Source organism: Ascidia mentula, chromosome 3 (genome assembly GCF_947561715.1).
Source record: "Ascidia mentula chromosome 3, kaAscMent1.1, whole genome shotgun sequence".
NCBI classification, from domain to species: domain Eukaryota; kingdom Metazoa; phylum Chordata; class Ascidiacea; order Phlebobranchia; family Ascidiidae; genus Ascidia; species Ascidia mentula.
In genome coordinates this window covers 11,599,326-11,626,531 of record NC_138568.1, presented here as the reverse complement: position 1 = coordinate 11,626,531, position 27,206 = coordinate 11,599,326, and the positions used below count along the sequence as shown (strand labels likewise).

Sequence of the window (27,206 nt, the reverse complement as noted above, 5' to 3'; positions counted from 1 at the left end):
TTAGTTTCAAACATTTTGGCCATAAGGGGGCGTTATTCACAGTTCTTTTTGCGCTGGCCATGGCAACCTAGCAACCGGTACGCGGGTAAAATATTCTGCAAGGGTTTTTAGAATTTTCGGTAATTCTTGTTTACAATATAAGGTATTTTTTGTGTTTTATTGGTAAAATGCTTTGGATTTACAGGCTTAGCAGTTCAGGCATTGCAGCCTAGCTGGAACAGCCACTTTCCCTGACAAGTCGGAGCGAGTCTGTAAACCCAAAGCATTTTACCAATAGAACACCTATAAACCTAATGATCTCGATACAATAGCTGTGATCGCCAAGTAAGGACCTGCGCAGTGGGGCGATCCTTTTAATCATACCATTGCATAAAACATTACTGTGTAAAATTCTTGGAAGTAATAAAATATGTAGCATGTGAATTGACAAGGTGTTAAAATTCAAATGTTTATTATTTATCCTTCATCCAGGTTGAAAAGTTTGATAAATCCTCTGCTTATTACATTTTCAATACAACACAAGCTAAAGATGCCTGCAGGGAGAAACCCATTTCCTTTTCCACAGCTACAAAATGATGATGACTTTGTTGGAGCCAGAAGTACACAGGTACAAATTGACATAAAACATGCTTGAAATATACAACATCTGCAATTACTCTTGATGCAGAAAAGCCCTTTCCATGAAAGTGCAAGTGAAGCACAACAGATGAATCCCTGGAATCGACTGAATAGAACTCCAACTCTTGCTAGTGCCCGAAGGGAAATATATCATTTTGACCCACAAGCACCCCAGGACAGTCTGGATTTTGTTATTAAATCACAATATGACCACCACAACAAATTTCTAAGTGGAAATAATGATACACTAATACAGAGAGAAACAGCTACTGATGATCATGGGTGAGCAGTTTTTTTTACATGCTAAGTAAGCGCTAAAAGCATTTTTTTTATTTAGACGACTTCTCAAAAATCGACAAAAGGAAGTTCAACCCCCATTTAATCCACTGTATCCTCCACTTCGGGTTACTGATTCATCTAAAAATGAGAGTCCTCACAGCATTGAAGGCGCAATCCGTAAGTTGATTATGTGTTCTATACATATTTAACATACAATATAAGATTTATTGTTATTTCGAGGTTGGATTGTTGTACACAAAAATCCTGCCTTTCTGCAACTTAACCTTATACATTAGTTGTTTACCAGAGAGGCTCCAGCATTTAACATACAAATTTGATGTTTGTTTGTGAAAGAGCTAAAAAATGGCTTTTTAATTACTTTTTAAAAATTTGTTTTTTTTAGATACCATATTTCTGCTAATATGATAAACTTCAGCATATTTAATATATAACACACTATGAAGATATGTGACTATGGTATCTATGAGCATTCCCATATATGATTGCTCAAATAGTATAATTTGGGCTCTGTACTGATGCAAAGCAATGCTTTATGTCTATAATATGTAATTAAATATATGAATGCATCTATAATCAAAGAATTTGTGGCCAATTTCACCAAACATAAACAGAAAAACAAAATCCTGCAAAAAAGCTTACTTTTAAGCTTTTGATAGATGGTTAAATATATTTTTCATTTGTAGAGAGCCATCATAGTGCAGCTACGAACCGTGGCTACTCCAGAAGACATGATGGAGGATTTTACTCAATTTAAATATAATCTGCACTATTTACCACCATTGCTTTATCACTTATGTGGCAATTTTGTATTTTCAAACTGTAATGCTATTAATGCATGTTACATAAAATTAGCACCAATACATTTGCTTTCATTACAAGCAATAGGCTCCTAAGGAGTTATGTGTTTCACAGCAAACATGGAATAATATCTAGGTAAAGCAAGAAACATGTTAACTTAACACAGTGTATGTACATTGTAAGGTAAAGTGCTAAAGTGATTACAACTTAGGTAACGATATTAAAATGATATCACATTCAGTACATGTTTGATATAGGTATATACACACACAGTTTCACAGTGATGAAGTTATGTTTTTATTAGAACAAAACTATTTTGGGGTTCTGTCCAGTTGCACAACAGTCTCATGTACATCGGTAGAAGGATAAATTTCAGTTAGAAGTGCAGCAGCAATAGTGCTTTTTAACCTTCCTGCAGCCTGCAACAAATACAAGTTAATGAACGAACTCACGCTATGATCACTAAAGTATTTGTTAGCAATAGTGGCGTCTAGCGTGATTTGCTTGTTTAACTGTCAACATTGAAGTAAAATTAATAGGAATATCATCATTTCAAATAAACTGAAAATTGTCACAGTTGTAATTGACATACTGTTTGTGGTCGTTTTCTTGGCACATCTGTTTGACCTTTATATTGTCCAGAAACAGAACTCATTGGGCGAACTTTAACATTAGGCATCTTCACAGAATTGTAGGCAGAAGATGGACGACTCCTAGTTATGGCAAGCTTGGAAGTAGCTAAAAACACAAATCTTGTAAGTAGTAATTTGTATGGAACAGACTGGATAAACCTACTGTATATAAATGCTAAAACTAACCACCACACCTGGACTGACTACAGATGTTGCTATTGAAGGGGTAACATCTCTTTCAGACACCATGACTTGAGCCTGTAGGGAGTCAACACGACCAAATGCATCTAGTTTTAGGCTTCTTTCCACAGACAGTTGTGCATGCATTTGCTTTAAGCTCCTAACAGTAAAAACAGTCCCACCAACCAGTTCAAAACAAATTAAATCACACAACAAAATTACCGTTGGATTTTAGATTGATGAGTATGTTCAATTTGTGCAGTCCGCTCTAAATCAACAGTCATGTTTCTGAGTCGAGCATTTTTTTCGTCCAACTCAATAACCAGCCGTTTCATATTTCTTTGTCTTGCTTGCTCCAGTTGTTGCCTAAACACAGAAGTAAATGGAATTACTATTCATTGATCATTTCTGGTCAAGTACTTGACAATGTTTGACTGACATCTTATTAAATATAAATCCATGTACAAAACGAAAATCAAAATTAGTTTCTAGCATATACTTACTCCATTACCTGTTTTTTTACAAAATCATATTCTTTTGTTCAACCTTTTTTCCTGTTTGATGTTATTTCAGAGAATAAAAAAACACAGGCCACACAACATTGTGTACACTTTTTTCTATACAATGAATAGGATTTGCAAATTTGGCTTTAAATGATGTATTCATGTATGTAACAGATTTTGACAAAAATTTGAAGTTTTTATGCAGAATTGGTAAATTCAATGTAGGGGTTGCATCTTGTGTTAACAGCAATGCTACACAGTAACCTGTTTCTATGTTCTTGTAGTTCTTTGTACTCCTTTTCTTTTTGAATCTTCTTTTCCCTTTCTATTTGCTGATGAGCTTTGGTGAGTCTTTTCTCTGAATCATTGAGTGATTGGCGGACTGATGCAAGTTCTTCTTTAAATGAGTTCGTTTCCTCCTCAGCGATCATTTTCTTAGCTTCACAATCAAGTCGAATTCTAAAAACAATATTAAATGCTTGACTGGCAACATATTGATGAAATGCATAACTTGAAAACAATATTCACCTGTTTACATCATGCTTAAGTTTTTCTGCTGAGGTCCTGTGTCTGCCATTAGTGGTTGTTTGTTTCCAATGGTTTAAAGCTGTTAGTTTGCTCAGCAACATATTGAGCTCATAATACTCCTGTTGCATCATTGCCATCTTTTTGTCCTGATAAAAACATTACATCATGTAAGGAAACAGTATGCTGACCAACTTTGGTAAAAAACAAAATTGCTGTGTGGGTAATTTTCTTGGTATGGCCTCAGGTAATTTTGTTAGTATAACCTCAATGCAGTGAGTAGCAAGTCTGTCATTGTATCATACATGGGCTGGTACTGAAACTTTGTCAATAAACTGTGTTCAAATAATTTAGAGCAAATTAACAACAATGTGGCACAGAGAACATGATCATTCTTCAGGTTAGTGCATTACTTATAAATGTGGCTTATTAGTTTAGGGGGTATACAGGATATTTCCATGCTATTTAATATCAACTGCACTTTGATAAGCCATTATGTTGTTAACTGTTTTCACAAAATAAATCCAGCAAACTTGTTGTACGAAACTTACGTAGGCACTTGAGCCTCAGGGCAATTAACAACGCATAGTGGTTAATTTTCTCAAATTACGGTTGACACCAACCAGCTGATACGTTATCAATTGAACTACTCATTGCAGATTTCAGATGGAGTGATACTGACATAAAGAAAAAAAATTTTGCGTATGCAAAAAGTGAAAACGGAGATCAATTGGACCATTCTATACAGTCTCGTGTGAGTTTTGATAGAGCGGCAAGTTGTATTGGTGGACCATATAAAGTTGAACTGTCACAATTATCAGAACAAAAACTAAGAAAAGCAGTAAATGAATATTTACAATCTTCTGTTGAAATGAATGAAAGCTACACTTTCCCTGTACAAAACAAGGTAATAGGTAACTTGATGGAAAGTGTTTTGGCTTGCCAAAATTGCAACCAAGTGCTCACAAAAATTAAGCAACTAAATTGTTTTCATTTGATTTGCCAAAACTGCTTGGGATTTTTAAAAACTAAGCATCTGCAGTCAGGTAAGATGGTGAATTTGTCACTAAAATCACTAAAATTAAAAAAAGCATATGAACAGGTCAATGGATGATAAACTGTACAATTTGCCATATTGTTACATCATGGTATGGAAACGCACCTAGTGAATTACAAGATATTGACACTGTAAACAAAATTATTTCCCAAACTAAGTGCAAAAAAAATTCAAAATTTGGAAATGAAAAAACTGACTACATAACCATGTACGGGGAACAAGATTTGACAATAAACATTGTATCTTTTAATAAAGAAAAGCTTGAAATCAAAAAGGTGCTTGAAACTGCACAAGAAAAGATGAATAAATGCAAGTTGCAGGTATGCATTTTTTCATTAAGTAGATGACAAGTGAATAACATATGTTTTTAATTTAGTGTAACAAAGTTCAAGAGTATGAAAAACATGTTATGGATTCAAAAACTTTACTGGAAAAACAAATCAAGCATGCAAGTGACTTGTATGTTTCATTTGTGCGGTGTCAGCAAACACAGTTGTTAAAAGAGTTAACCAAACTCTTTGAAAAGGAATTTGAGCCAGTCAAGGTACTCAGCATGCATATCTAGGAAAGTGATTTTCAATAGCTGTAATGATGTGCAATTTTAGTTAATAGCCTGAAGACAATTTAGTCAATTTCACCAAACAACATAATAGTGCAAATGGGCAAAGTGAAAGCAATGTGAAACTACATGGATTGTAGAAAATTGTCAAAAATATGGTTTTATTTCGCAGAAAGCGAAGGCTGCAATTGAGATGCAATCACAGAGCCTGGAGTTAGTGCAGCAATGTTGTGCAGTTGCATCAAGAATATTAGAAAATGGAGGAGCTCCACTTGATTTAAACAACTTTAAAAAGATGGTTTGGAACACCATGAAAAAGAGTGAAACTGAGAAATTACCAAAGGAAATTCAAACACAATATAAATGTCGAGTAAGTCAAAACATTAGTGAGAAAATCAACTTTCTCACTGACTTTTCTGCATATTTTCAGACCTACTTTAAAGGCAATGACTTTAAGTATGAATTACTGGCTGAAGACCTTGGATCACTGGTTTCTAAATCCACAATCCTGAAGGAAAAAACAAACAAAAAGGTATGTCAATCAACTGAAAACTTGACTGCCATCGAACTAAATGATGAAGAACCTATCTACGACATCCCACCAGATGCTGCAAACAAGGTGAGGGAAATTTTACAGTTCTGTCAAGACTTTATGGACATACATTTACCAACTCAATTCTGCAGTATGCATCACTGAATAAATTGAAGAAAAATGATGAAAGCATATATGATGAAATTCCATTCAATGAGAATGTTTGTTTACTCAACTTAGAACCTGAAGAAGTTAATACGAACCCTCAAGACCCTGTAACCAGTTTTCCACATTCAACATCAAACATAGCAACTATCAATAATGAAACTGTATCCAAAGCCATGGAAATCATGATGAACAGAAGAAGGGCAATAAATGGAGACATTTCAGATGCTGAAGAGTCTGATGATTCATTTTCCAGTGACAGCTTTTCTTCAGCTAGTATTGTCCATGCCTCTCTTCCCAAAGCACCCCATTCAGAAGCACAAACTTCCCAGACACACACTTGTACATCAGACATAAATCAACACACTCTACCAAATAGTGGTCAACATAAAGCTGACAGCATTAAAGCCAACTTTGATCCGTCAAGAGATACTGAAGTTAGTATCGACAGCTCTGTGCATCTTATTCCAGATGTGAAAAGTCAACTTATTCAAAGGTTTTAATTATGCTGTGGCAAATGTTTAAAATATTAACATACAGTTAAACCTGCTTAAATTCATATGTTCTAAAACAATGTAGTTAGACTTTAAAAATGGAATTATGAATGTTTTCAAGACTAAACATAACAAAATTTTTTTTTTAACCTATAGCCAATTTTTTTGTTGTCCAGCATTGGTAGAGTTAAAAAGGGAAGATTTGCAACTGATGAAGTTTACCATTTTCCCCAACTTCCTGAGTTTACCGTAGGTTGTGATGGAACACTATGGGTTTGTGATGCCCAAAATCATGAAATTAAAAAATATGATACAAACACATTCAAACTATCGGGTATCTTTAAGACTACTGTTCAAGGTGTCAACCTAAAACCCAAGAGTATAGCAGTTAATTCACTAGAAAATCAGGTACCTAAAATTCAAACCACATTAATACAGGATTGTTTTGAAATAGAATATATTCCAATCAAACAGGTAGCAGTGACTTGTGGAAAATATGCAACAGTTTGGACCTTTGAAGGAAAACTTATCAGACAAATTGGACCGCACCCTGATTTTGGCAATTTGGGTGGAGTTGCATTCGATTCCAAAGCAAATATTATACTTGCAGATGTCGATAATGCAAGTGTTGTTTTTGTGAATCAAAGAACAAAGATTCACAATGTTTCTGAAGGTGGTAATGTGTTGGGAAAATCTCCATGGCAAGGAAGAATTGCTGTCAATCAATATGATGAGGTAATATCATGGTTTTAAAAGTTTCACTCATGTTTTAATGCAACAACTATGAAAAACACTATGTCCCCAATGCTTGCAGGTAATAGTGCCTGACTATGGAGGTCACTGCATAAAAATTTTTGATAAATCAGGCATTCTTCGGAAGAAATTTGGATCATTTGGTGTTGGTAAAGGCCAGTTTCGATACCCAAGTTGTGTTGCTGTTGATTTTAAAAATAGGTAAACTAATCTAAAGCACTATTGGTGCTTGCAAATATAAACAAGACTGCTTCTGTCACAGAATATATGTGGCTGATGAATGCAACAACAGAATATCCATGTTTTCACCCAATGGGGACTTCTTACATCAGATTGTTACAAAAGATGATGGTCTTTCATTTCCACATGCAGTGGGTCTTCTTTCAAATGGAGTTATAGCAATTGCAGATGATAGTAAAACTATCAAAATATACAAAACTTACAAACACCTAAATTAAATACAAAATCAACTTTTCCTGCACATGGCAAATTGTTGCACTTTTTATATGTAACAGTTTTCTGATTGGAACCGGAAATAACATGTAATGAATTATAGTAAAAGCCTAAACCAGAACAAAACCTTCGCATTGTCTATATTTTTTTCATTTTGTTTCTGTATTTTATTTAAAATACAAAATTTAAATAACATGTACTTGTATGTCAATATTAATTTTAAGGTTTGTACCCAACATACTGTTGTTGTGTTAAAATGTTGACAATATTTCAGTGTAACACTGGTAGCTACAAATTGTAATAAAAACCTTGGCAGCAATTGTTCTCAATCGCTCTTCAGCAGTTGATGAGGGAGATTCACTTTTTAACTTTCCAAGAGATCTCATCGCATCTTCCCTTGTTTCACCAATCAGTGTTCTTACATCATCATTGATAGTTAAATGAGATTGTGCAAGCCTTGCTTTCATTTGAAAGCAAACCTCAAACAAGTTTTGAACCAGCTCCTGTCCGAAAAAATCAAATGAAAAGTTATTACAACTGACAAATTCTTTTGTTCAGCTTTGTGATTATTTTAAATCAAACATACAGTTTTTATTTTAATAACAAATATTCCAGTTAAATTACACAACATGTGAAGATATAGAACAAATAAAATTCAAACAAAATTACAAAAAAACAGGGTGTTAGCAGCAAAAAGGTTAACTAAAATATTTATTGCTTATGTGTTATGACAGTACTTTTGAACTACATTCATGAATTCTATTTCATCAAAACAGTACATTTCCGCAAATTTCTGCAACAGGAAGGAAGGAAAATTCTACCTGATAATCTCGTTTAACATCTTCTCTTATATCCTGGTCCATTGCAATAGTTTGATTTCTCATTTCAGAAATTTTGGTCCGCAAAGCAGTGATTTCCAGAATTAGTTCGTGGCTTTGATCCGCTAACTGGAACTAAAGCATTTGCATATATCAAAATACATTTCGTATTATAGGATGTATTATCACCCATACTTCAATTCTATCTGGTATAAATAAAATTGAAAAGCTAATATTTTAAAATAGGGTTATTTGAAAGCTGCTCTCAGAAAGTTTAGCTGCTCTTAGAATTACTATTTTACACTAACCTGCGAGGAAAACTGTTCGGAATCATTCAAAGATTTATAATTAATTGACTTTGCCTCAAGTTCTTTTACATACAGTAAATGGTGGTAATGTTTCAACAAACTTTCATAGTACATTGAGTAACTTTCATAGTTTTCCCTTTCTCTGCAAATAACCATAGTTAACAATGCCATCTGAAATTACAAGTTTAATTAAGCCATATAGAAACAAGAAAAAGGTAAACCAAAATTTACTAATAAACATAAACACATAACTGTGCAGATATAGAAAATACATTACTTTAAAGTTATTGTTCACATACTTCCTGTAGTACTCCGAAAAATAATGATTATATAAATATAGATTGTTGACAAACCTTTGCATTACACTTGTTCCCAAATTGGATATGCAAAATTCCAAATGCTTCCTACTGAATGTGATATGCCCATTTTCAGTTACACATTCAGAATACAGTCTGTACAAAAAATTCGTTTAAATGAAACAAATGCACTTTTTTCGAATTCAGGACGTTATCAAAGTAACGTAAACATAATAACATGAATGTTTGTGATCCTTATTTGTTTCACAAATTTACTTCAGCAATAAAAATACATTGTTGTGTTGACTTACTTCTGCAAAAAGTTCTCCACCAAGAGTGGTCGACTTACAGTGAAATTTTCCTTTACACCATTTTCACCCATTGAGTGCCTCCACAAATCAGTGGGCAAAGCATTTTCTTCTCGGGAACGTTCTGCCAATACCTGTGTATATTCACGACTTACCATCTGCCTTACTTCAGTGATCATTTTGCACTCCATAATTTCAAGAAGTTTTATAAGCTGCATAATAATAAGTTTGCATATATTTGTGTGCAAAATATACTTCATACAACCCAAAACCATTACCATGTTAAGTTTTAGAAATTTTACCAAAATATAATGTAGAAAATGTGACATACTAAATCTATTTTAACAATGTATAACATCTGTCAATGTAAATTGTAGGATTTTTAACAAACACAAACCTATGATGATGCATACAATATCATTTAATGATGTTTTAATGGCGACATACTCACAAGTGCACACTAGTTTTTACATATTGTTACAACAATTAAATTTACAATATTTGAGTTAATTAAATCGTTGTTGACAAAAACTGACAAAACACTAATACAATGGTTCTTGTTAATTATACCTGCAACATTTTACAATGATAAAATAATTATCAAAACTGCAAGGGATTAAGTGATGCTAAAACATTGGGGCGCATTAGCTTACCAAACGAGCTTTTACTGCAAGTTCTGCGGCATGTGGTGGAAGTCTAACAGGTCCATCACTGTTGGCAATATCAGTATACTCATCCAGGTTTCCCATTTGCCTTGCCATTGATGTAAAAACAGGCAAAACAATTTCAGAACGAAATACATGAATAAATTCCCTGTAAAGTTTCATGTAATGTGATTTCAAACTTTACAAACAAAGAGAAAAATTCTTCCAACCTGAATAGAAACGGTGTGTCAATTGCATGAACTTGTAACTTATTTTTTCCCCAATCACATTTCATCATCTCAAGTTGACTCCATAATTTTAAGTACGTATTTTCCAATCTTTCAGAAAACAAAAAAAACTGTTTGTAAGCATTGCAGTAGCACTTTTCTTCCACCAAGGGCAAAATTTGACACTAAAGACACTTTTTGAAAGCAACATAACAAATTTTATCTTGTTTATTAAAACAGACACCTAAATATTTAAGTTACCTGTATGCTTCAACAGATGTTAGCTGTTCATGCAATGGTGCTGTCACAGCAACGTTAAGGCTTTTGTCTGGACCATTTTCAGCAACATTGTTATTCTAAACATAAAATTAAATTGCAGTTGTAATATTTATCACACAAAACTCTTCACCTTGTTTCCACTGTCAGGTCCTTTGCCAACATGTGTCAGCATCAAGTAGCCTTTGGGCATTTCATCTGCTGTACCTAGACTCATGCACAACACTGTCATTGTATGTTTAACCAAAATAAGTTTCTCATACAATACATACCTTGTAAACAGAGCAGTGGGGCATTGCCATCATTAATAATTTCTTGGATGTGCAGATTTACACCAAGAATGTCCCCATTTGCTGTTTTTCGATCCGTGAATGTTAAGCCGGCCAGACAAAGTTGAAGAGATGGCTCAATATTTTTCCAATACTCTGAGTAGGAGGTAGGGAATGGGCCATTGGAGTGGCTAAAACTATAACAACGCAAATACACAATATTTATGTTAAACCTAAAGTAGTTGATTGTTTGGTAAACAAACCTAATCCATGGAAAAAATTTTTTACATTCTTTTCTGTCAGCAATAAAAGGTTGTGGAACACTAAAGTGCATCATTGTTAAACTTCGTTGCTTTTGGTAGTTAAGTTTTGAAAATGCTGGTTCCATGTTGTATGTGACGCATTTGTATGCTGCCACTTTATCAGTTGCCAAAAATGTTTCTCTAAAAACAAAGTACAACAGTGACTTAAACCCTGCAGTGTGTTAAGCCTCCCAGGTGGTATTCAAAAAATGGTGCGAACAACCTAATCTTATGATTTAGAATGTTGTATATTCAGCCCTATTCTAACCAAATACTTAATGCTGTCATAAATTTTGGTTGTAAAAAATCAAGGTCCTAATATAAATAAAGGTTTGTAATTTGGATATAGTACACAATCCATTTTGTGTTGTAATTAGAGAACAAAATTCTTCAGTGTTTTTTTCATCAATCGCAATTTTGAAATTTTTTTTTTCAATACAAACAATTTTTTTAATTTTTTTTTCACACATTGCAATTGCTGCCAATATTAGCATTCTGAATATAAAAAATATACATCCTACCAGATTCCAGGTCATTTCTATAAGAAACTTATGCACACCTAATCATATGGCGGACAGCTGCTTCATACTGAAGAAACATAGCTTCCTTTCTTAAAGTTAGTAATTCAGCAACTTTTACAGGGTCCTTTGTGTAAGGATGTGTGCCCTCTGGTAGGCTGTCAATTTGTTTCTGAATTCCTTGTAATTCAGTTCCTATACCTTCACAAAAGCATCAGCCAACAACTTTTTTGACAAATTGAATGTTTACCTTCAAAACCACCCCAGTCAGGTGCCACTGTGTATTTGTCAAGAATTTGTTTGTCCAATGCAGTGCTTCCTAAATGAGCATGGGCACACAGATGTAATAGAATATCATGTAGTGAGGAAGTGATCATAAGCCAATTAGTAAGAAGTTTATGTTGGGTCTAACAAACATAAATTAAACATTAGAAAGTTAAAAATATAACCAAAGCTACTGAGCACATCAAAGTTACAACCAAAATTTCAAATTTAAACATCCAAATTTCGGATTACCTCATAATCCAAATTTCGATGCACGCATATAATTTCACTAAAGTGTGGAATAAACCAAAGATTAAGAAATGACTTTCCATCAGATGAAAACACTCTTCTTGGTCTTCTATGTAAAGTCTTTGGTTCAGGAACCATCCCATCCACATCATCCTTTACACATTTTCTCAATGAAAATCACAATGTAACATTTTAATATGTAAAAAATCTTACCTGCTTGTGCTTTTTCTCGTTGGGTGTTCCCATAATAAAAAAATTATCTTGCACTGGTTGAAAAAACTTCAATGTATAAATAATACTTGCATAATATGCAATGATTTGGGCACGCATTGCATGCAAACTCATTCGAAAAGCAACCCTGCATAAATTTGACTGGCAGTGTAAAAATAATTCTATGGTTTTAGTGAGCAAAATATATTGCTGTATTGTACATTCAAACTTACTCTCTGCAAAAATCTGATATAAGAGACTGTTTAAGTTTTTCTATTTCCCCTGCTTTTTTTAGCATCATTCCAGATGTTTCTTTTTTCTTCACAAATGCATTGACAACCACATCTCGTGGTCCAGTTTTTTCAAGTTGAATGGATATAAATGCCTCTGGTGACCTAATTCAAAACTTCCATAAGGTTCAAAAAATAAAACAGTTACTGCTAATTGTGAGAAAAATCACCGTTTGTGCTTATCAAAGCCAAACTTCAGTTTTCCAGAATAGGCCGCACCTCTTCGAACACCGCTTGGTGAAGCAGTGCCTGATTTTACGGTGCCTTGTGTTAAAGTAGTAGACACACTGTGGGTACTTCTTGTGTCTGACGCATCCCTGTTGTTTTCCTTTAAGTATGAAATCACTAATGGTATGTTCCTAAGTCGGTTAGCAACTAGCAATTTATACTTTTCCATGATCTGTTGATATTGCTTTAATTTCCTTCCAGTAGGAACAGTTGCTTGCCAAGGTGACAGCAGTAATCATGGCATTCTTATGTACAACTTGGCAAGCCAATGTTACCTGAAGGTTTTTTATTCCACTTTCTTTTAGAACCTGAAAAATTCCACATATCTACACTTTGCATGAAATGGTGCAGGCGTCATCATATGTCAGGAATTAAAATGTTTTTTTGCTCTGTTTTTTTTTGAACTATTAGTGGTTTTCAGCCTTTTTGAACATGGTTTGCACTTTTTTCTGGCACAAAAGTTTCATCCACACGACCAGCCAAACATATTAAACGGTTTAAATTTGGATTTTTGAAAACTCTAGTACATACATTCATTTTCATTCATTCATTGGTTTATTTTGCCCAAAGTATTTCAGAAATCAAAAGAGATAGGGAATGTGAGAGTGTGTTTATCTAACGTCTGTGATCATGTTCTTTTTGTAACCAAACTATTCTATCCTTTCTAGTGTTATTTACCTGTCTGTTAGTATACATCATGAATACTAACAGATGTCATTAATCTTGGTGAATATTGTAGCTTAAATAAGTAACCTAAAAGCCATGATGAGGGCCTTTGAAAATCACACGTTTCAGTAGACTGAAAACAGTTCTCAAGTAATATGTGGCCTTTTGGTTTGCATGAAACAACAATGCAGGCAGTGATGACAAGTGAGGCACAGACAAAAAGTTCCTCAACTAAAATGAATATTTATTTCATTCCCTACAACACAGTTCCATGTAAAAGTTACTTTACAACAGCCAATATAACTGATAATACTTTGGATTTACTAAAATTTAAAAAAAGAAGTCACAACTTGCTTCAATTTACAGCAAATTGTGACAGCATTGGAAAAACTTTAAAAAAAATCAAACTTGTCTCATCCTTCATTTCATTTACACTTGGTGAGTTTTAGATGTTAGTTTGATCAAGTTAACAAGATGTTAGTATGGGTAACCTGTATTATTCCATCTTTACTGTGAAATGAGAATTTTGACAAGTGATTTTCATCCATTTCCTGAATAGAAAGTTGCAGCTGTCCTGGGACATACCTGTTAAAAAATAATAAAAAGTCAATGTGGGTATTTTCAACAATAACATTGAATTCACCGATCAGCATTCATTTCATCTGGAATAAAGCTGCTTTGCATGGATGGTGGAAGATCAACTTTTTCTTTAAAGTTGGCAAATTCAAACTGAACAAGTCGTAGATACATATGATGTTCATCAAACCCCATGTCATCACCTGTTTGTTTATAGAGTCTATGTGGAAAGTATTACAAAAATATAGAACAATTTGCATAGAAAAAGCACTTTCACCTGCTCAATATTTCAGTTTCCCAAGCACTTTCAATTAACCTGTATCTTAAAACCACCATCTCAATTGCTTGTTGCAATATTTGCAAAGTTTGATGTTGATTTTCAGATTTAACAACAGTCTCATCTTTACTACAAAACATTGACTCAATCGTTTCTATCAGTAGATTAGGATCTTCAACATGTTGATCAAAAAACAACTGCACAAAAATATTGAGAATGAAATTAGTTTTTCTATGCAAGTTAAAAGCCTGATACATTTCGCTGTATTTGCACGGAAAATGACGATCCTATTTGGGACATTTCCTCCCATTCCCGATGTGCCAGTTCCAACACTTGCTTCTCCAAGGAAATCCTTTGACACATTGTTGCAGGGTTGCGGGCCTTTTTTGTAAACAGTAACTTTCTGTGTTAGTTGTAAAAAATAACATGCATACTATACATTTTTAATACTTGCACTTAAAACCATTGAGACTTTTATTTACAACCAAGATTGACAGGTTTTTTTTCAAAAGATTTAACATACAATTTATTGTCTACTTCAATTCGTACTTATTTCACCTCAAATATAGTTTCAATTGCAAGTTTTACAGCCAGATGAAATCCTCCAGTCACAGCTCCAAGGTTTGGATGAAACTCAAACATATCCATGTATTTAAGAGCTGGTCTGTAACATACACACAGCAGATTTGTTAAAGATCGACAAACAAAAGTGTTTTACCTTAGTGTGTTGGTTGCAATCTCCTGTTTCCCACTTAAATAAAATGGCATGCCATATGAATGTGGTTGTCGAACAACTTTTGCTAGATATTGCCTGTAGTCATCAATTTGACTGTTGAGAATCTGAGATAATATTTTAACAGTAAATAATGTCTTTAGCTTTTATCACCTGGTTTGGTACCTGAGTAATAATTGATGTTCGGAGGCGCAAACAAGCACATTCAGACTTGTATGTCTGCACAAAGTAATCTTCACTAAAATCATATCGAGGTCTTTGATAGATCAAATTTGTCATCACCTGAGAAAACTTGTCAGTAAACACAACTAAAGTAGTTCAGGGATAATGTAGCTTACTTGGGTCAACTCTCTTTTAGTTTGTGAAGAGTATGTATTCTGATATGCTTCATAAAAGCAATTCAATAGCTGAAAATTAAAAACATTTAAACTTAAGTAATCATGTATTTGAAATTAGGTTTTGGCAAGACACAAACTTTAAATTTCTGGAAATTGAATGTATATTTGTATAAAACTTTTCAATATAAAACTCTAATCTGACTAAAAATATATAGACACAGTACACGCATTTTATCCACAGAATATGTTTTCATGAAATGAGTATAAAAACACAAATCGCAAATTTTTTGACAAAATTCAATGTGAAAAGTAATAGTTATTATCGATGTTAGATCGATTATTACATAATACTTAATGCAGAGCATTGTTTGGTGCAATTAGAATTATTTATATCTAAAACTTGGTTTCTATAAATTTATTGGTAGCGAATGCAGAATATACACCCATGGACAACCACCGGCGCACATAACCCCATAAAAATACTATTGTGAAATATGCAGTTCGTTTTTTCGCTAAAACAACACAACTACCTCAACTGCATCGATTGCCGCAGACATGCAGGTTGGTTTTCTGTAAAACTCTACCTTAAGGAACAATTAAACAGCTACAAAAATGTAGGGGGAATTCCCGACAAAATTCGACCACCCTGTTTTTCTAAAATTGCCTGTAAGTCAATCGTGTTTTACTACGAAGTTTTTATGTCGATCCCATTTGCTGACAAGTGCAACATCCTAATGCACAACAAAAATTACCCATCACTCTTCAAGTTTAATTTTTGCGTCTCTGTCTTAAAGGGTTAATATTAACAAAAACAATACCAGGCAGATGAACTGTTGTTATGACAGAATTTTTAAACCAAAACTTAATATTAATTACCTTTAGTTTATTGGCAAGGAAGTTAACTTCACATGTCCACATATCAAAAAGCACTGCAAATCTATCCACATCTCTGTGCCCATATGATGAAACATCTACTTCACCCGGAGCTTCCTGTCTTCTTTGTGCAGTTTCAGCTGCGGAACGCCTTGGTACCATACGATTTGCTAAAAAAGGTATTAAACATTCTGAGAATACAAAAAGGCTGTATGATATTGCAGACAACATTGACACTTTTTGTTTAACATGTCATTAGCAACAGGAATAAGGTAAGCCTTGAATAGTGTTTATAAATTAATGAAAGTTTAACAAAAATAATACCTTAACATTTCTTTTACTGGCAACAAAATTAAATGTTGTAAAGCAGTAATGTTTTCCTAATATTCTTTGAGAAATTTTGACTTAGTTACTCATGTATATGTGAGAAAATTTGACTTGGTACTCATGTACAATTATCTATTACCTGTATCCTTCTCAATGTAATGAGATGCCACCAGAAGAAGTTCCTCTTCCAACATTTTTAAATCTTGCACAGCAACATCATACATTATGTAATAACCACGCTGATCTTGAACATGGGGAATAAAATTCAACCCCATTGTTCCGCTTGACACCGCTGCTGTAATAAAACTTTGCCATTCACTTCCATCACCCGCTCCAATATTACAATCTTGTAGCTGGGTATTGTCATCCAAATCACAGGCATAAAAATCATCATGATTCTCAACTCCCTTAAACTCCATGAACTTGTTTTCCTCAGTCTACAAAGTGTTTACACACATATTTTTATTGTTTACATTTACAATTATGTTATGACAAAAAAATAATCAACTGCTTACTGCAAAATCTGCAGGTGTATTAAACATGTAATGATGTGAACTGATGCCAGGATCTTTCTTATCTGTGCCTTTCTGGTTTTCCTGAATTGATTTTGATTTGTGATCTAAAGAAACAATGGGTTATCTACAAGATTCACTACAGGGCCCAGACCAGGGGACACCAAACTACAGCCCACAGGGCTAGTTCATCTACTCGCCAACCTTATTCCCCCAACAGAAAGTGCTTGCACTGCATTGTAAGATAAATTCCGGTTTTATTTCGTAAATCATTATATACTAGGCACTTTTGTCATCTTGTTTGGATCTTGTTTTTTTCACCCATAAAATAAGAATTATATCTCTTAAATCCCCTGTACAAGGCAACCGTTTTGGTAAAAATAATCTGATATTGAATCTGGCTCCTAATCATCACTGTCCAAACATATATGGACGAAAGGCATAACCCCTTGCAAGACCACAAAATAAGCAGGCTGCTTTTTGGTGATGCAGTGGGAAAATAAATATTCCAGATAAATTAACCAATTTTGAAGAACATTGTCAATAACACCAGGATTAGTTAATTAGTCAATTTTGGGCCACCAGGGTGCACAAATACGTCACAAAAAGGTCTACTTTTGTAGACATATGTCATATATGTCGTAGACATTCGTCATATCACATACAGTCCGCATTTGATAATGCGCACATTTGGATAAACAACTAAACATGGTATAGCAATCAACGTTACATACAACTACATGCATTTTGTCACCAAAAACTCCATAAAATCACAATAAAAAAAACAGTAATATAATTTACCAAATGTTTGTATATACCTTTAGTTTCAGAAGAACTGGACTTGTGAATTCTTTCATCCTGACCATCTTGTGCTTTTGAGTTAAGAGACAAGCCACCATCATAAATTGTGATGCTGCGCTCAATGCTGTTAAATATTATAGCATTTAAAGTAACATGTCAAGCCATTAAAATAGCCAAAACTTTTACCTGATCCCTTGAAAATAGTTAGTCCAGTTTTTTTATCATATGGTAAAAAATGTTTTAGTATTGTATATATTTGTATTAAATTTTCAAACCTTCTGAAATAGTTTAGGATTCCCAAGCACTGCCTCTTCATGTCTTTGATTTTTAAATGCCTCAAATGCAAAAATGAAAGATAAGCTCCCTGCAACGTAGTCTGTTATATTAGAAAGCTAAATTGAATTTGCAGTCATGTTACTGACTTGTACTACTGTTGGGTCTTGATTTGATGTTTCCTCACCCTCGTCTAATCCTAGCATTTGCATGGTATTTGCATAATCATAGCTTTCACGTTTTTTGTGTCCACCACCCAATCTGGAAAAAAATTTACCAAAATTACATGTTTTTTCACACTAAAAAATTAAAAATAAAACAAAAATATTGCAGCAAATACTGCGCTTCTCTTGCTGCCAGGCATGTTGCAATTTACCATAAAACTGATATTCATGTCAATTAGCCAGAAGATCAGTTTTATTGCAAATATTGCAGCAGTTTTACACTAAAAAATATAACATAAATCACATAGTTGATATAGTAAATGTAATTGTTATGTAATTTACTTCGTTGATGCCTTTTCTGCATAAGTGTCAGCGGGAGCTGAAAGGTTTTCATTGGGATTATCATAAATTCTTTGCCAAACTGATGATGATTTTAGTTTTCCATACCTGAAAATATAAAATATATGCCATTTACAAGATTGTCCACCTCACTTTTTAAATGTTGAGCACTTGTTTGAAGTAACTTGAAGCACTTGAACGGTTGGAGGGTCTCTTACTGCAACAGCATGTTCCTTAAGTGACTCAGTTATAATTGTATGATCATCAACATACAGAAATCTGCAAAAATATACATGAAACATTTTTTGTTTTTACTTAACTTCTGTGATGCATAAAATGAAAGGCAAAAAAAAACTTTAATGATTAAAACCTACTTAAAAATGAAGTTGTTTTGTATATTTAGAGGTATTAAACATGGGCAGATATGTGTGTTGAATATGGTCAGAAAAAGCTCATTATTTTGACAGTCTTGATTAAAAAACCTGTTCTGTGATGCCAGTAATTCATCTACATATTGCTTCTGTTTTAGGGTAGTCATTTGTCTTAGTTGGAGTTGATCTGCATGAGGTCTAATGTTGACAAATTTACTCCAATTTTCTGGTTTTACCAAACAGTGTGAAGCTGAATCAGTTCCCCAGTGTTCCTGGCCTGCAACTTTGTTAATAAGGTATTCAAGATAACATGGGAGAAAAATTACCTTCAGGGGCATTGTCATAATAATAAAAGGTCTGACATTCAACCTGGCGGTTGTGTAGCAGCTTGAAACGACGATTTACGGCGCCAAACAACTCCATTTCATCAGCTGATGTAATAATTTCAGACCTAACTGAAATTCCATACTCATGTGCAAGAGCTTCAAGTTTTTCATTGAACTGATGAAGCTCAGTGAAATGTACAGGAACACCAAGAGTTGTTTCATTGGAAACAAATCCTGCAGTTAGTTTGCAATATATTAATGGCATTGGGATAACAATATTCACCATTCAGCATACCTGAAAAAGCCAGTTCTGTTGCAATAGCAAAAGAGGATTGCCTCACTGATGATCTGGATGGCAAGGAACTTGCTAAATTATGCCAAGCTGACTTTGGATCAAAGGACACTTTTCCTGTTTCAATCTAAACAACAACAAAAAAAACAATTTTATATCATTTTTGTGATAAAACGATACAAAGATATCCACACTTTCCACTGCACAAAATCTACCTGATTACAGCTTGAACAATGTGAAAAACATATGCCTGAAGGCAAAACATACTAAAATTGACTAATTCAGTATGTAAAATTGACCAAAATTGACAATCACAAATAATATCAACCAAAATACCCATGCCTACAATGAACGGAAAATATTAAAACTTACTTGAACTTCATTATTTTTTGTAGTTACTGACTCTTGAATGTCGATGTTACTTTTATGGATTAAAGGCAACCACTGTAATATTTTAAGGTACGCACAAAATGTTTTGGTCAAATGTAGATTTGTGACAAGCCACCGTAAGTATACTGTCATGTCATCAGGTTGAACACTAGACAACATTTTAAGATTTCATTGGAACTAATTTTTTAAATATAGACTTATAAGCAAACAATACCATTTAAAATCTGTACTTTGCCCAAGGATTTTAGAATGATAGGCCATAGCAAGACGTTGTGCTCGAGTTTTCGAGTCACAATACTCCTTGTTAATTTCATCTAATCTGGATTTGTATGTTGGGTTTAATCTTTCAATTGTATCTGCATGTTCACATAATCGGCTCCATCGCAACATGTGTAAATGCTTGCATTGAACAAGTCGTTGCATTTGATCCAAATAATGCTTGAAACAAAAATATATACTTACATTTAAGTTTAACTTTTATCTCTATTTTACCTGGTGCAATAGCAATGGCAAACTGCTCTCACTAAAGTCAGAACTAAGAGCTGCTTCAACTTCAGTATTCATAACATCACCTTGATTTTTGAAAGGAAAAATTTTGTCGATGTGCAACATTTTGTTTATGGCAATTTCCCGCTGTTTTTGAAAGTATTTTAAACTCATTGGAGAGGAAAACGAACTGAAACAAATCATATTACAATTTAGTAACATTTTGTATTGAAAAGTGAATAAGAAACTTATACATTCATGTTTTTAAGAAAAATTTTTTTTTTACCTCATGGGTCTCACAAAATTTCCAAATGACATTTCACATTCTTCAATTTCATTTTTAAGTTCTGATATTTCTTTTGCCAGTTCTTCATCCAACAGTTTGGCCTTTTCACCTTGAGACACTTTATAATGCTCCATGATTAAGCTATTGTGAATGATCATCCATTAAGCACACATTTGTTGTTAGCACACCAAAACCTAGTTTTTTAGTATTTTCTATTTACCTACATAGAAATATTGCAGTGTAAAACTGCACTTAATTGATACCATAATTTTTGTCTAATTTCAAAATCAATAAAAGTGATGCACTGAGCCAAGATTTTTTATTTGTCTGAAGCCAAACATTCAGCAAAACTTGGCTTTACATGTGGCCCAGCTTGGAAAGTTTGCAATTTGACAAAGAAAAATTTAAGTGAAGTTTTTTTTGTTTTTACTGGGATAATTTAAATAACAGAATTTCTAAACTTATGTGATGAACTGACAAACGCTTCAAGGGTATCTTGGTTGAAAAAAAAATATGCTAGCATTATGAAAGTATGCTTTAGTGGTTCCCAACCAGGTACTGTGGCATCCTTGGGTGATATTCATCACTTTCATAGGTGCCATAAGATTATCATTATATTTACTCTGATAATTTTACACCATTCGATATACTGGTAATGAAACGCTAAATTAGGAGCCCACAATTTTAGTTCGATTCTCACCCCGCCCCCACATACATAATCAGATAGAAAGGCTGATTGCAGCATGGGTGGCAGTCGCTTATTGGTTTTCCACTATTGGGAGACGCAATATCTTTATAAATGCAGCAGGGGTGCTGTAAGCCAACAAAGCTCAGGAACCGCTGCTTTACATGTTAGCAGAAATTTGAATTATCACATAAGTTAAGTAATACTTATCAGGTAAATGTTGAATCACTGTAAGTGTTTTAATTATATAACATAAACAGTGGTTAAAATAACAAAATTAAGATCAATAGAACATAAACTACATTTGCCATCGATCTTAATTCCCATGGATGGATAAACAGTGCGCAACAAAACAACGTCTAATTTCTTGCTTTAGCCTACACCTTCGCGGTCGAATCTGATCTGGAAACATTATGCACGGCGTTGTTAGTTGCGACAGGATACAAAGTTGCCGGAAGAAGCCTAAATGATTTTCTCACGCTTTTTAGCGCTTCTTGTGACAGGTAAAGTCATGTCGAGATTTTTTCATTGAAAATTTATTTTCGATTCGTCAATGTCTGGAAACACTTATACCAGGAGAAAGTGAGGTAATGTGTGATCTTACTTTTCAATATTTCTTTGACACAAATGTGGGGATTGCGAGTCATCATAATGTCAACTATTTTAATATTTTTTTATAAACTCGTTCTTTCGATATAACTTTCTACTCTTTTACATTTACACACCGACGTTTTGATGTCTCCGCTAGGTTTCTCTCACTCGCGTTAAGCCTTTCGACGTGCGCTAACCATTTCTTTAGATGGTGTTCACTGTTCTCAGCTACGGGGTCTCTATACAATGAACGAATACAAATACAAACTTTATTTGGATTAAATTGGTATAAGTGGGCCAATTGCAACGTACATGATGCGAATATTTGGTCTGATCTTGTAGACCTATGTGTTACCGGTGGAACGGGGCGACTGGCCACAATTTGTAGCATAACCTATGTGCACAAAAAAATCGCTGCAGTGGCATGGAGAAAAGGTTGCCTTAGAATTGATTTTTGTTTGATGGGTCGCTGATGTTTTAGAGAGGTTTCCATCGCGAGTACCCGACATCAACACTGTCAAGACATTATCAGTCGGACACCACGATGACCGTCACAAAACGCAAGCGAGATAACTAACGAAAGGCGTCAGAAAGACGTGGTGTAAATGCACAAGAGTAAAAAGCGGTTTTTAAAGACCAAGTTTAAACAAAATATTAAAAATTTTCGAAGAATGACAAGCCGAATTCCCTACACGTTTATCACACTATCATGTTTTTTATCTACCATCTAACCTAACAGGGTAAGTATTTATGACGTGCATATGGCAGCAAAAAGTTGTAGGCCTATAGGGTGTCATTTTAAACAAAAAATATTTTTGGATTTAATTCAATTTAATATTTATCTAATTAAAGAATCCAAGACTTTCTACCTATTAGTTTTAAATATTTTACACCAAGTATAGGCCTGCCAACGAGGTAGGCCTATTGAAAATTAGGATTCTTTGATTAGATATAGGCTAGATAGGTCTACTGAAAACAAAGGAGTTACAGCCCAGAGACTATTTGGTGGATTTCCTAGTTATTCGACGATCATAGAGGCCTATAAATTCACAACTGCGCTTTAGAATGGCATAATGGCAACTTTGAAAACTTTCAAAAATATAGCTTAGGTATTATCCGAAAGTTAAATACTCGAAGAGTGATGAGCAAACTGGGAGTCGGTAACCCCTGGTACGCGTGCCATGTTAGGTGATTGTTCATGTCACCTTAAGTGATTTACGAGTCTATATACTTCATGCTGTATTTTGCCATACGTCCGGAGTTGTGTATCGATCAGGAGAAAGGCTAAAAGTGCCTAAATGTCTCCTAAATGCAAATCGGACGTGACTGGGGATAGCTCGGACAGTAAGTTTAACATTTTTTAGTATATTTCACAAATACCCGAAAATCAAACTCTTCACAATACCAGGATTGAGGCATTATAGCGCATGAAATATCAATCAAGCTTTCTGAAATCGGGGCGTGGCCACTTGCCACTTGAATCCTTTCACACGTACAGGATTTTATAACGCTTTGGGTAGTTCTCGCGTACTTTTTAATGCAGCATGGATATCATGGATTTGCGGACCAATAAATGAATTTTAAACTTTGGATCTCTTTTTACTACCAAAATTCGACAATTTTGCCCAAAACTCGAAAAGCGTTTTCTTCTCGCTAATTTTTGTTATGATGTCCGAAGTACTCTCGACCACGTGACAAAATAAAATACACGAAAATATGGCCGTATTGCTGAAAGTTTGTCATAATCATCATTGGCCCATCCAAGAATACGTAGTTGATTACACAATCAAGTAACAATTAGCCTACTGTATTTTGATTAACTGTACCTGATTTTTAACTTTGCAGGTAAAAATCGAAAATCTTGGTGTCGCTGGTAAATTGACGTTCATGATTATAATTTTCCAAACAGACATGATTTAATTCTAAACGTATCCTACATCCTTTTACATCAGGCTTTTGATGATCCAAATCGGTTGATAAAAAGCCATTGTATGCTGTAATGATTATATTTGACACCATAACCTTGTGGAGGAAACATGTAGCCTTCCGTTCTTATGTGTTGTGGGCGTAACTTATAGGACGTGATAAACGATCAATTATCATGTTTTGGTTAGACGTTTATGCTGTTTTTGCGCATTTTTTTGAACAAAAACGTTTTTTGCGTGGTAACACAAGTTACGCGGTTCTGGTTTTCAAGTATAGACTAAGTTATTAGTTTTCTTGGATTGATTAGAGCTGCAAACATCCACTTGGGTACGTTTTAAGTAGTACGAAGAGAATTTATTTATAAAGCCGAAAAGCACGGTGATTTCACAAATGAAAAAAATCCTATATACACTTCGACACAGCATATACGTTGCTTTGAACGTTTTGTTGTGCTTTGTTTGGTTATCCGACAATATCTTGCAATGCTTATAATTATATTTATACCGCAATTTCAAGTTTGTTTCAACGCTGGTAGGAGTTACAAAAGCTACGAAAGACTTTTAACAATTGTACAAAAAAAGTAGAACAGAGGAAAAGATATGTTTGAACTTCAAAGTTTATGGCAGAGCACCACTTGTTCCGCCCTTTTCCAACACTCCAGGAGTAGGGTCGTTTACTGTCTGGCGAAAGAGTAATCTTGCCCGCCCACCCAAAAAGAACCTAGAAATCACAAAGCTCTTATCACAAAATACTTCTAAGGTTGTGATTTCAAACAATTTTTTAACGTACCAACACAATCGTGGCAAGGGTTTTCTAATTAACTTATATCAAAGAATTAATCTAAACAAAGGCAGAGGTCCGTAAAGATTGTGATTCTTATGGCTGATGTCTCATAAGGTAGAAAACGCATAATAGCCGCACCTGAAAATGCTTCCTGCAATAAGTGCACCCAACAATGGGGCCACCCAATAAATCCAGTAATTATTCCACATCCCTGAGACAACTGCTGGGCCAAAGCTTAAGGTGGGATTCATGCAGCCACCAGATACACCAAAGCTATTAAAACAAAGTACAAATACACGATTTGGTTTGGAAATTTATTCCTTGGGACATTACCTTGCCAGTATGTCGATCAGAATGGAAAATCCGATGGCAAAAGCAGCGTTGGTTGAACTTAACTCCACAGCGGCCAACAAAACAACTAGTGTCAGCAGGGAGGTAAGCATGGTTTCCATAAGAATGCCTTGTCCAATCGTAACATGTTTACCCAAGGCGAATGCACCAGAAGGGGCTCCATTGGCGACCTAAACCACAATTTCGTGTAAATTAAAAAAATAATGTGTGCTTAATAGCGTTTGTTAAACTTTTAGAACCTTTCGTAAGGTTTGTGATACTACATTGACTTAATCGGAAATTCAAGCAAGCCCATGCATCCCAAGCGAAATTAGGCAACAAAAACACTTACGTAGGCCAAAGCAGCACCTGACAGGGAACCAAGCAACTGCGACACAAGATAAATTGGAACCATGGCTGTTTTTATGCCGCCACCAACAAACACTGCAGTCGTCACAGCAAAGTTCACGTGAGCGCCGCTGAATAAACAAATAAAGTTAAGTCGAAGTTCGAATAAAACTTACTTTGCTACGTAATTTTTGTTATACAGTGCTAAAAATTTCGGTTTAAAGCTCAACAAACAGATTGTGGAGTGTGCTTTTTTGTATCGGCAAACTGCGATAAACATGTTTACCTATTTAAAAGATATAGATATTGTCCACACCAGCTTTAATTTAGTATATACCATGATCTGTACACGAAATTGGGTAATTGAAACTTACCTAATGTGTCCGATTATCACGACCAGAATAGCCACTGATAAACCGTCACTTATAGCCGGGAGTAATGGATTTCCCATCACAATGCTCAGCGTCATAACAGTGTGAGCAGTGGAACAATGCAAAAAGGCAAAAATTAATTGACCAAAAAACTCAGCAATGGCAGGCTGTATCCATGTTACGTAAAAGTCTGCTGTTGTCATTGTGGATGTCTTGGAAACACTTTGTGAAGTAGGGGTGCTTTGAAAGTTTCTGTATAATGTAAATTTATTTTGCATCAATTAAAACAACAAGCTATGTTTAATGACTACCAACAAAAAGTCATCTGTTTGAAGGCAGGGTAACGAACTGTCATGAAGCATAACACAAAAATCAGACTTTTTTGGAGCAAAACAAAACTAAAATATCACCAAAAATTAACGTTGTAAGAATTTTTGTGTTGACATGCAAAACTCAACGTAGGCTGCTGCTCAACATGTCCCTATCGTTGAACTACGCTGGTATATACAGCCGCATTTGTTATTTTCCTGGAAACCTTATTTAACTGGGACGAAACGTAATTTTGGCATTTCATAAACCATAAAAAAATATTCATAAAACTATAGTAAAACATGCAAATGAAGAAAAGAGGTAACTGTTGCTAATTAATTATTCACATTTATTACTTGTCATGCAAGTCATGCTTCGCTTTGCATATAGTCAGTACTAAAACCACTTTAACAGCTTTCCTCGACAAAACGAAACCTGCATGCTCCCATGGCCAAAAACACACAACAATTCAACTTCAAAAACTTACGAATTTGTTTTTTGGCCCAGCAGTTTCTGTTTGGGGTCATTACTTTGGCCAGACATCTTGCCACTGCCGATTTCACAACGACACAATAACGTATGAAGCGCTTGATGGGTGGCAAGCACCGAGTGCCACCACTTCCTGACAAATCATCCACATGTCATGAGACGGCAGTTAATTTTTGCTTGCGCTCCTCGGCTGCAACGTATGCAAACGCAGCATCGGCAATAAAGTTCCAGCTTACACAATTCATATTATTGGCTCCACATTGCTTATAATAAAGTTCCAGTTTATTCCGAATTACTTAATTATTGTCACACTAGCTTCGCGTCACTGAAACGCCGATAGGAAATTGTTCACTAAACAGATTTCCTAGTTCCTTCACGATTCAGAGAATATGGCCAGGAATTTTGCAAAACATGTTGGAATGAAACAACGCAATTTATACGCATGACTAACAACTAACGAACGAAACAGCAAAACCAATAGATCGGCACAACCAAACAGAAATCGGACAATATTGATACAAAAACAACCTCGACAACACGAGACTTGGGTCAACAAGCGCCAGAAAAC

General features: G+C 34.6%; 4 protein-coding genes across 6 annotated transcripts; 2 read left to right on the top strand and 2 right to left on the bottom strand.

Moving 5' to 3' along the window:
- Nucleotides 1–61: 61 nt before the first annotated feature.
- LOC145896113 (cilia- and flagella-associated protein 276-like) lies at nt 62–1,778 on the top strand. Of its 2 annotated transcripts, none has more exons than XM_082984963.1 (5): nt 62–77; nt 472–607; nt 668–900; nt 956–1,074; nt 1,602–1,778. In XM_082984963.1, the coding sequence occupies exons 2-5, from the start codon at nt 530–532 to the stop codon at nt 1,670–1,672; spliced, it is 501 nt and encodes a 166-aa protein (XP_082841089.1). In that variant the 5' UTR covers nt 62–77; nt 472–529; the 3' UTR covers nt 1,673–1,778. The 2 variants fall into 2 exon arrangements, with proteins under 2 accessions (XP_082841089.1, XP_082841090.1); XM_082984964.1 differs by lacking the exon at nt 62–77 and adding an exon at nt 83–119.
- A 170-nt stretch (nt 1,779–1,948) lies between these two features.
- Nucleotides 1,949–21,021, bottom strand: LOC145896111 (uncharacterized). Its single transcript, XM_082984960.1, has 47 exons — nt 20,807–21,021; nt 20,527–20,710; nt 20,249–20,472; nt 20,017–20,182; nt 19,648–19,771; nt 19,353–19,586; nt 19,138–19,303; nt 18,827–18,934; nt 18,659–18,763; nt 18,302–18,413; nt 18,155–18,243; nt 17,897–18,003; nt 17,082–17,185; nt 16,706–17,003; nt 16,243–16,409; nt 15,367–15,435; nt 15,194–15,310; nt 15,014–15,135; nt 14,854–14,959; nt 14,551–14,676; nt 14,296–14,492; nt 14,086–14,238; nt 13,934–14,027; nt 12,938–13,084; nt 12,719–12,876; nt 12,492–12,653; nt 12,262–12,406; nt 12,052–12,201; nt 11,786–11,942; nt 11,577–11,736; nt 10,979–11,158; nt 10,719–10,912; nt 10,580–10,653; nt 10,432–10,526; nt 10,174–10,281; nt 9,953–10,112; nt 9,303–9,511; nt 9,049–9,147; nt 8,696–8,837; nt 8,391–8,522; nt 7,878–8,072; nt 3,560–3,705; nt 3,296–3,490; nt 2,751–2,894; nt 2,543–2,688; nt 2,309–2,454; nt 1,949–2,135 (listed from the first exon to the last, which is right to left on the bottom strand). The coding sequence occupies exons 1-47, from the start codon at nt 20,962–20,964 to the stop codon at nt 2,028–2,030; spliced, it is 6,882 nt and encodes a 2,293-aa protein (XP_082841086.1). The 5' UTR covers nt 20,965–21,021; the 3' UTR covers nt 1,949–2,027.
- LOC145896112 (uncharacterized) lies at nt 3,713–7,867 on the top strand. Of its 2 annotated transcripts, XM_082984962.1 has the most exons (11): nt 3,713–3,956; nt 4,216–4,602; nt 4,659–4,933; nt 4,990–5,157; nt 5,345–5,542; nt 5,603–5,791; nt 5,857–6,365; nt 6,540–6,771; nt 6,838–7,098; nt 7,178–7,317; nt 7,379–7,867. In XM_082984962.1, exons 1-11 carry the CDS (start codon nt 3,926–3,928, stop codon nt 7,572–7,574), a joined length of 2,586 nt encoding a protein of 861 aa, XP_082841088.1. In that variant the 5' UTR covers nt 3,713–3,925; the 3' UTR covers nt 7,575–7,867. The 2 variants fall into 2 exon arrangements, with proteins under 2 accessions (XP_082841088.1, XP_082841087.1); XM_082984961.1 differs by having other exon boundaries at nt 5,345–5,791.
- Nucleotides 21,022–24,347: 3,326 nt separating the features above from the next.
- Nucleotides 24,348–26,774, bottom strand: LOC145894846 (aquaporin-8-like). Its single transcript, XM_082983507.1, has 6 exons — nt 26,637–26,774; nt 25,844–26,092; nt 25,474–25,600; nt 25,125–25,312; nt 24,930–25,064; nt 24,348–24,728 (listed from the first exon to the last, which is right to left on the bottom strand). The coding sequence occupies exons 1-6, from the start codon at nt 26,690–26,692 to the stop codon at nt 24,626–24,628; spliced, it is 858 nt and encodes a 285-aa protein (XP_082839633.1). The 5' UTR covers nt 26,693–26,774; the 3' UTR covers nt 24,348–24,625.
- Nucleotides 26,775–27,206: the final 432 nt, after the last annotated feature.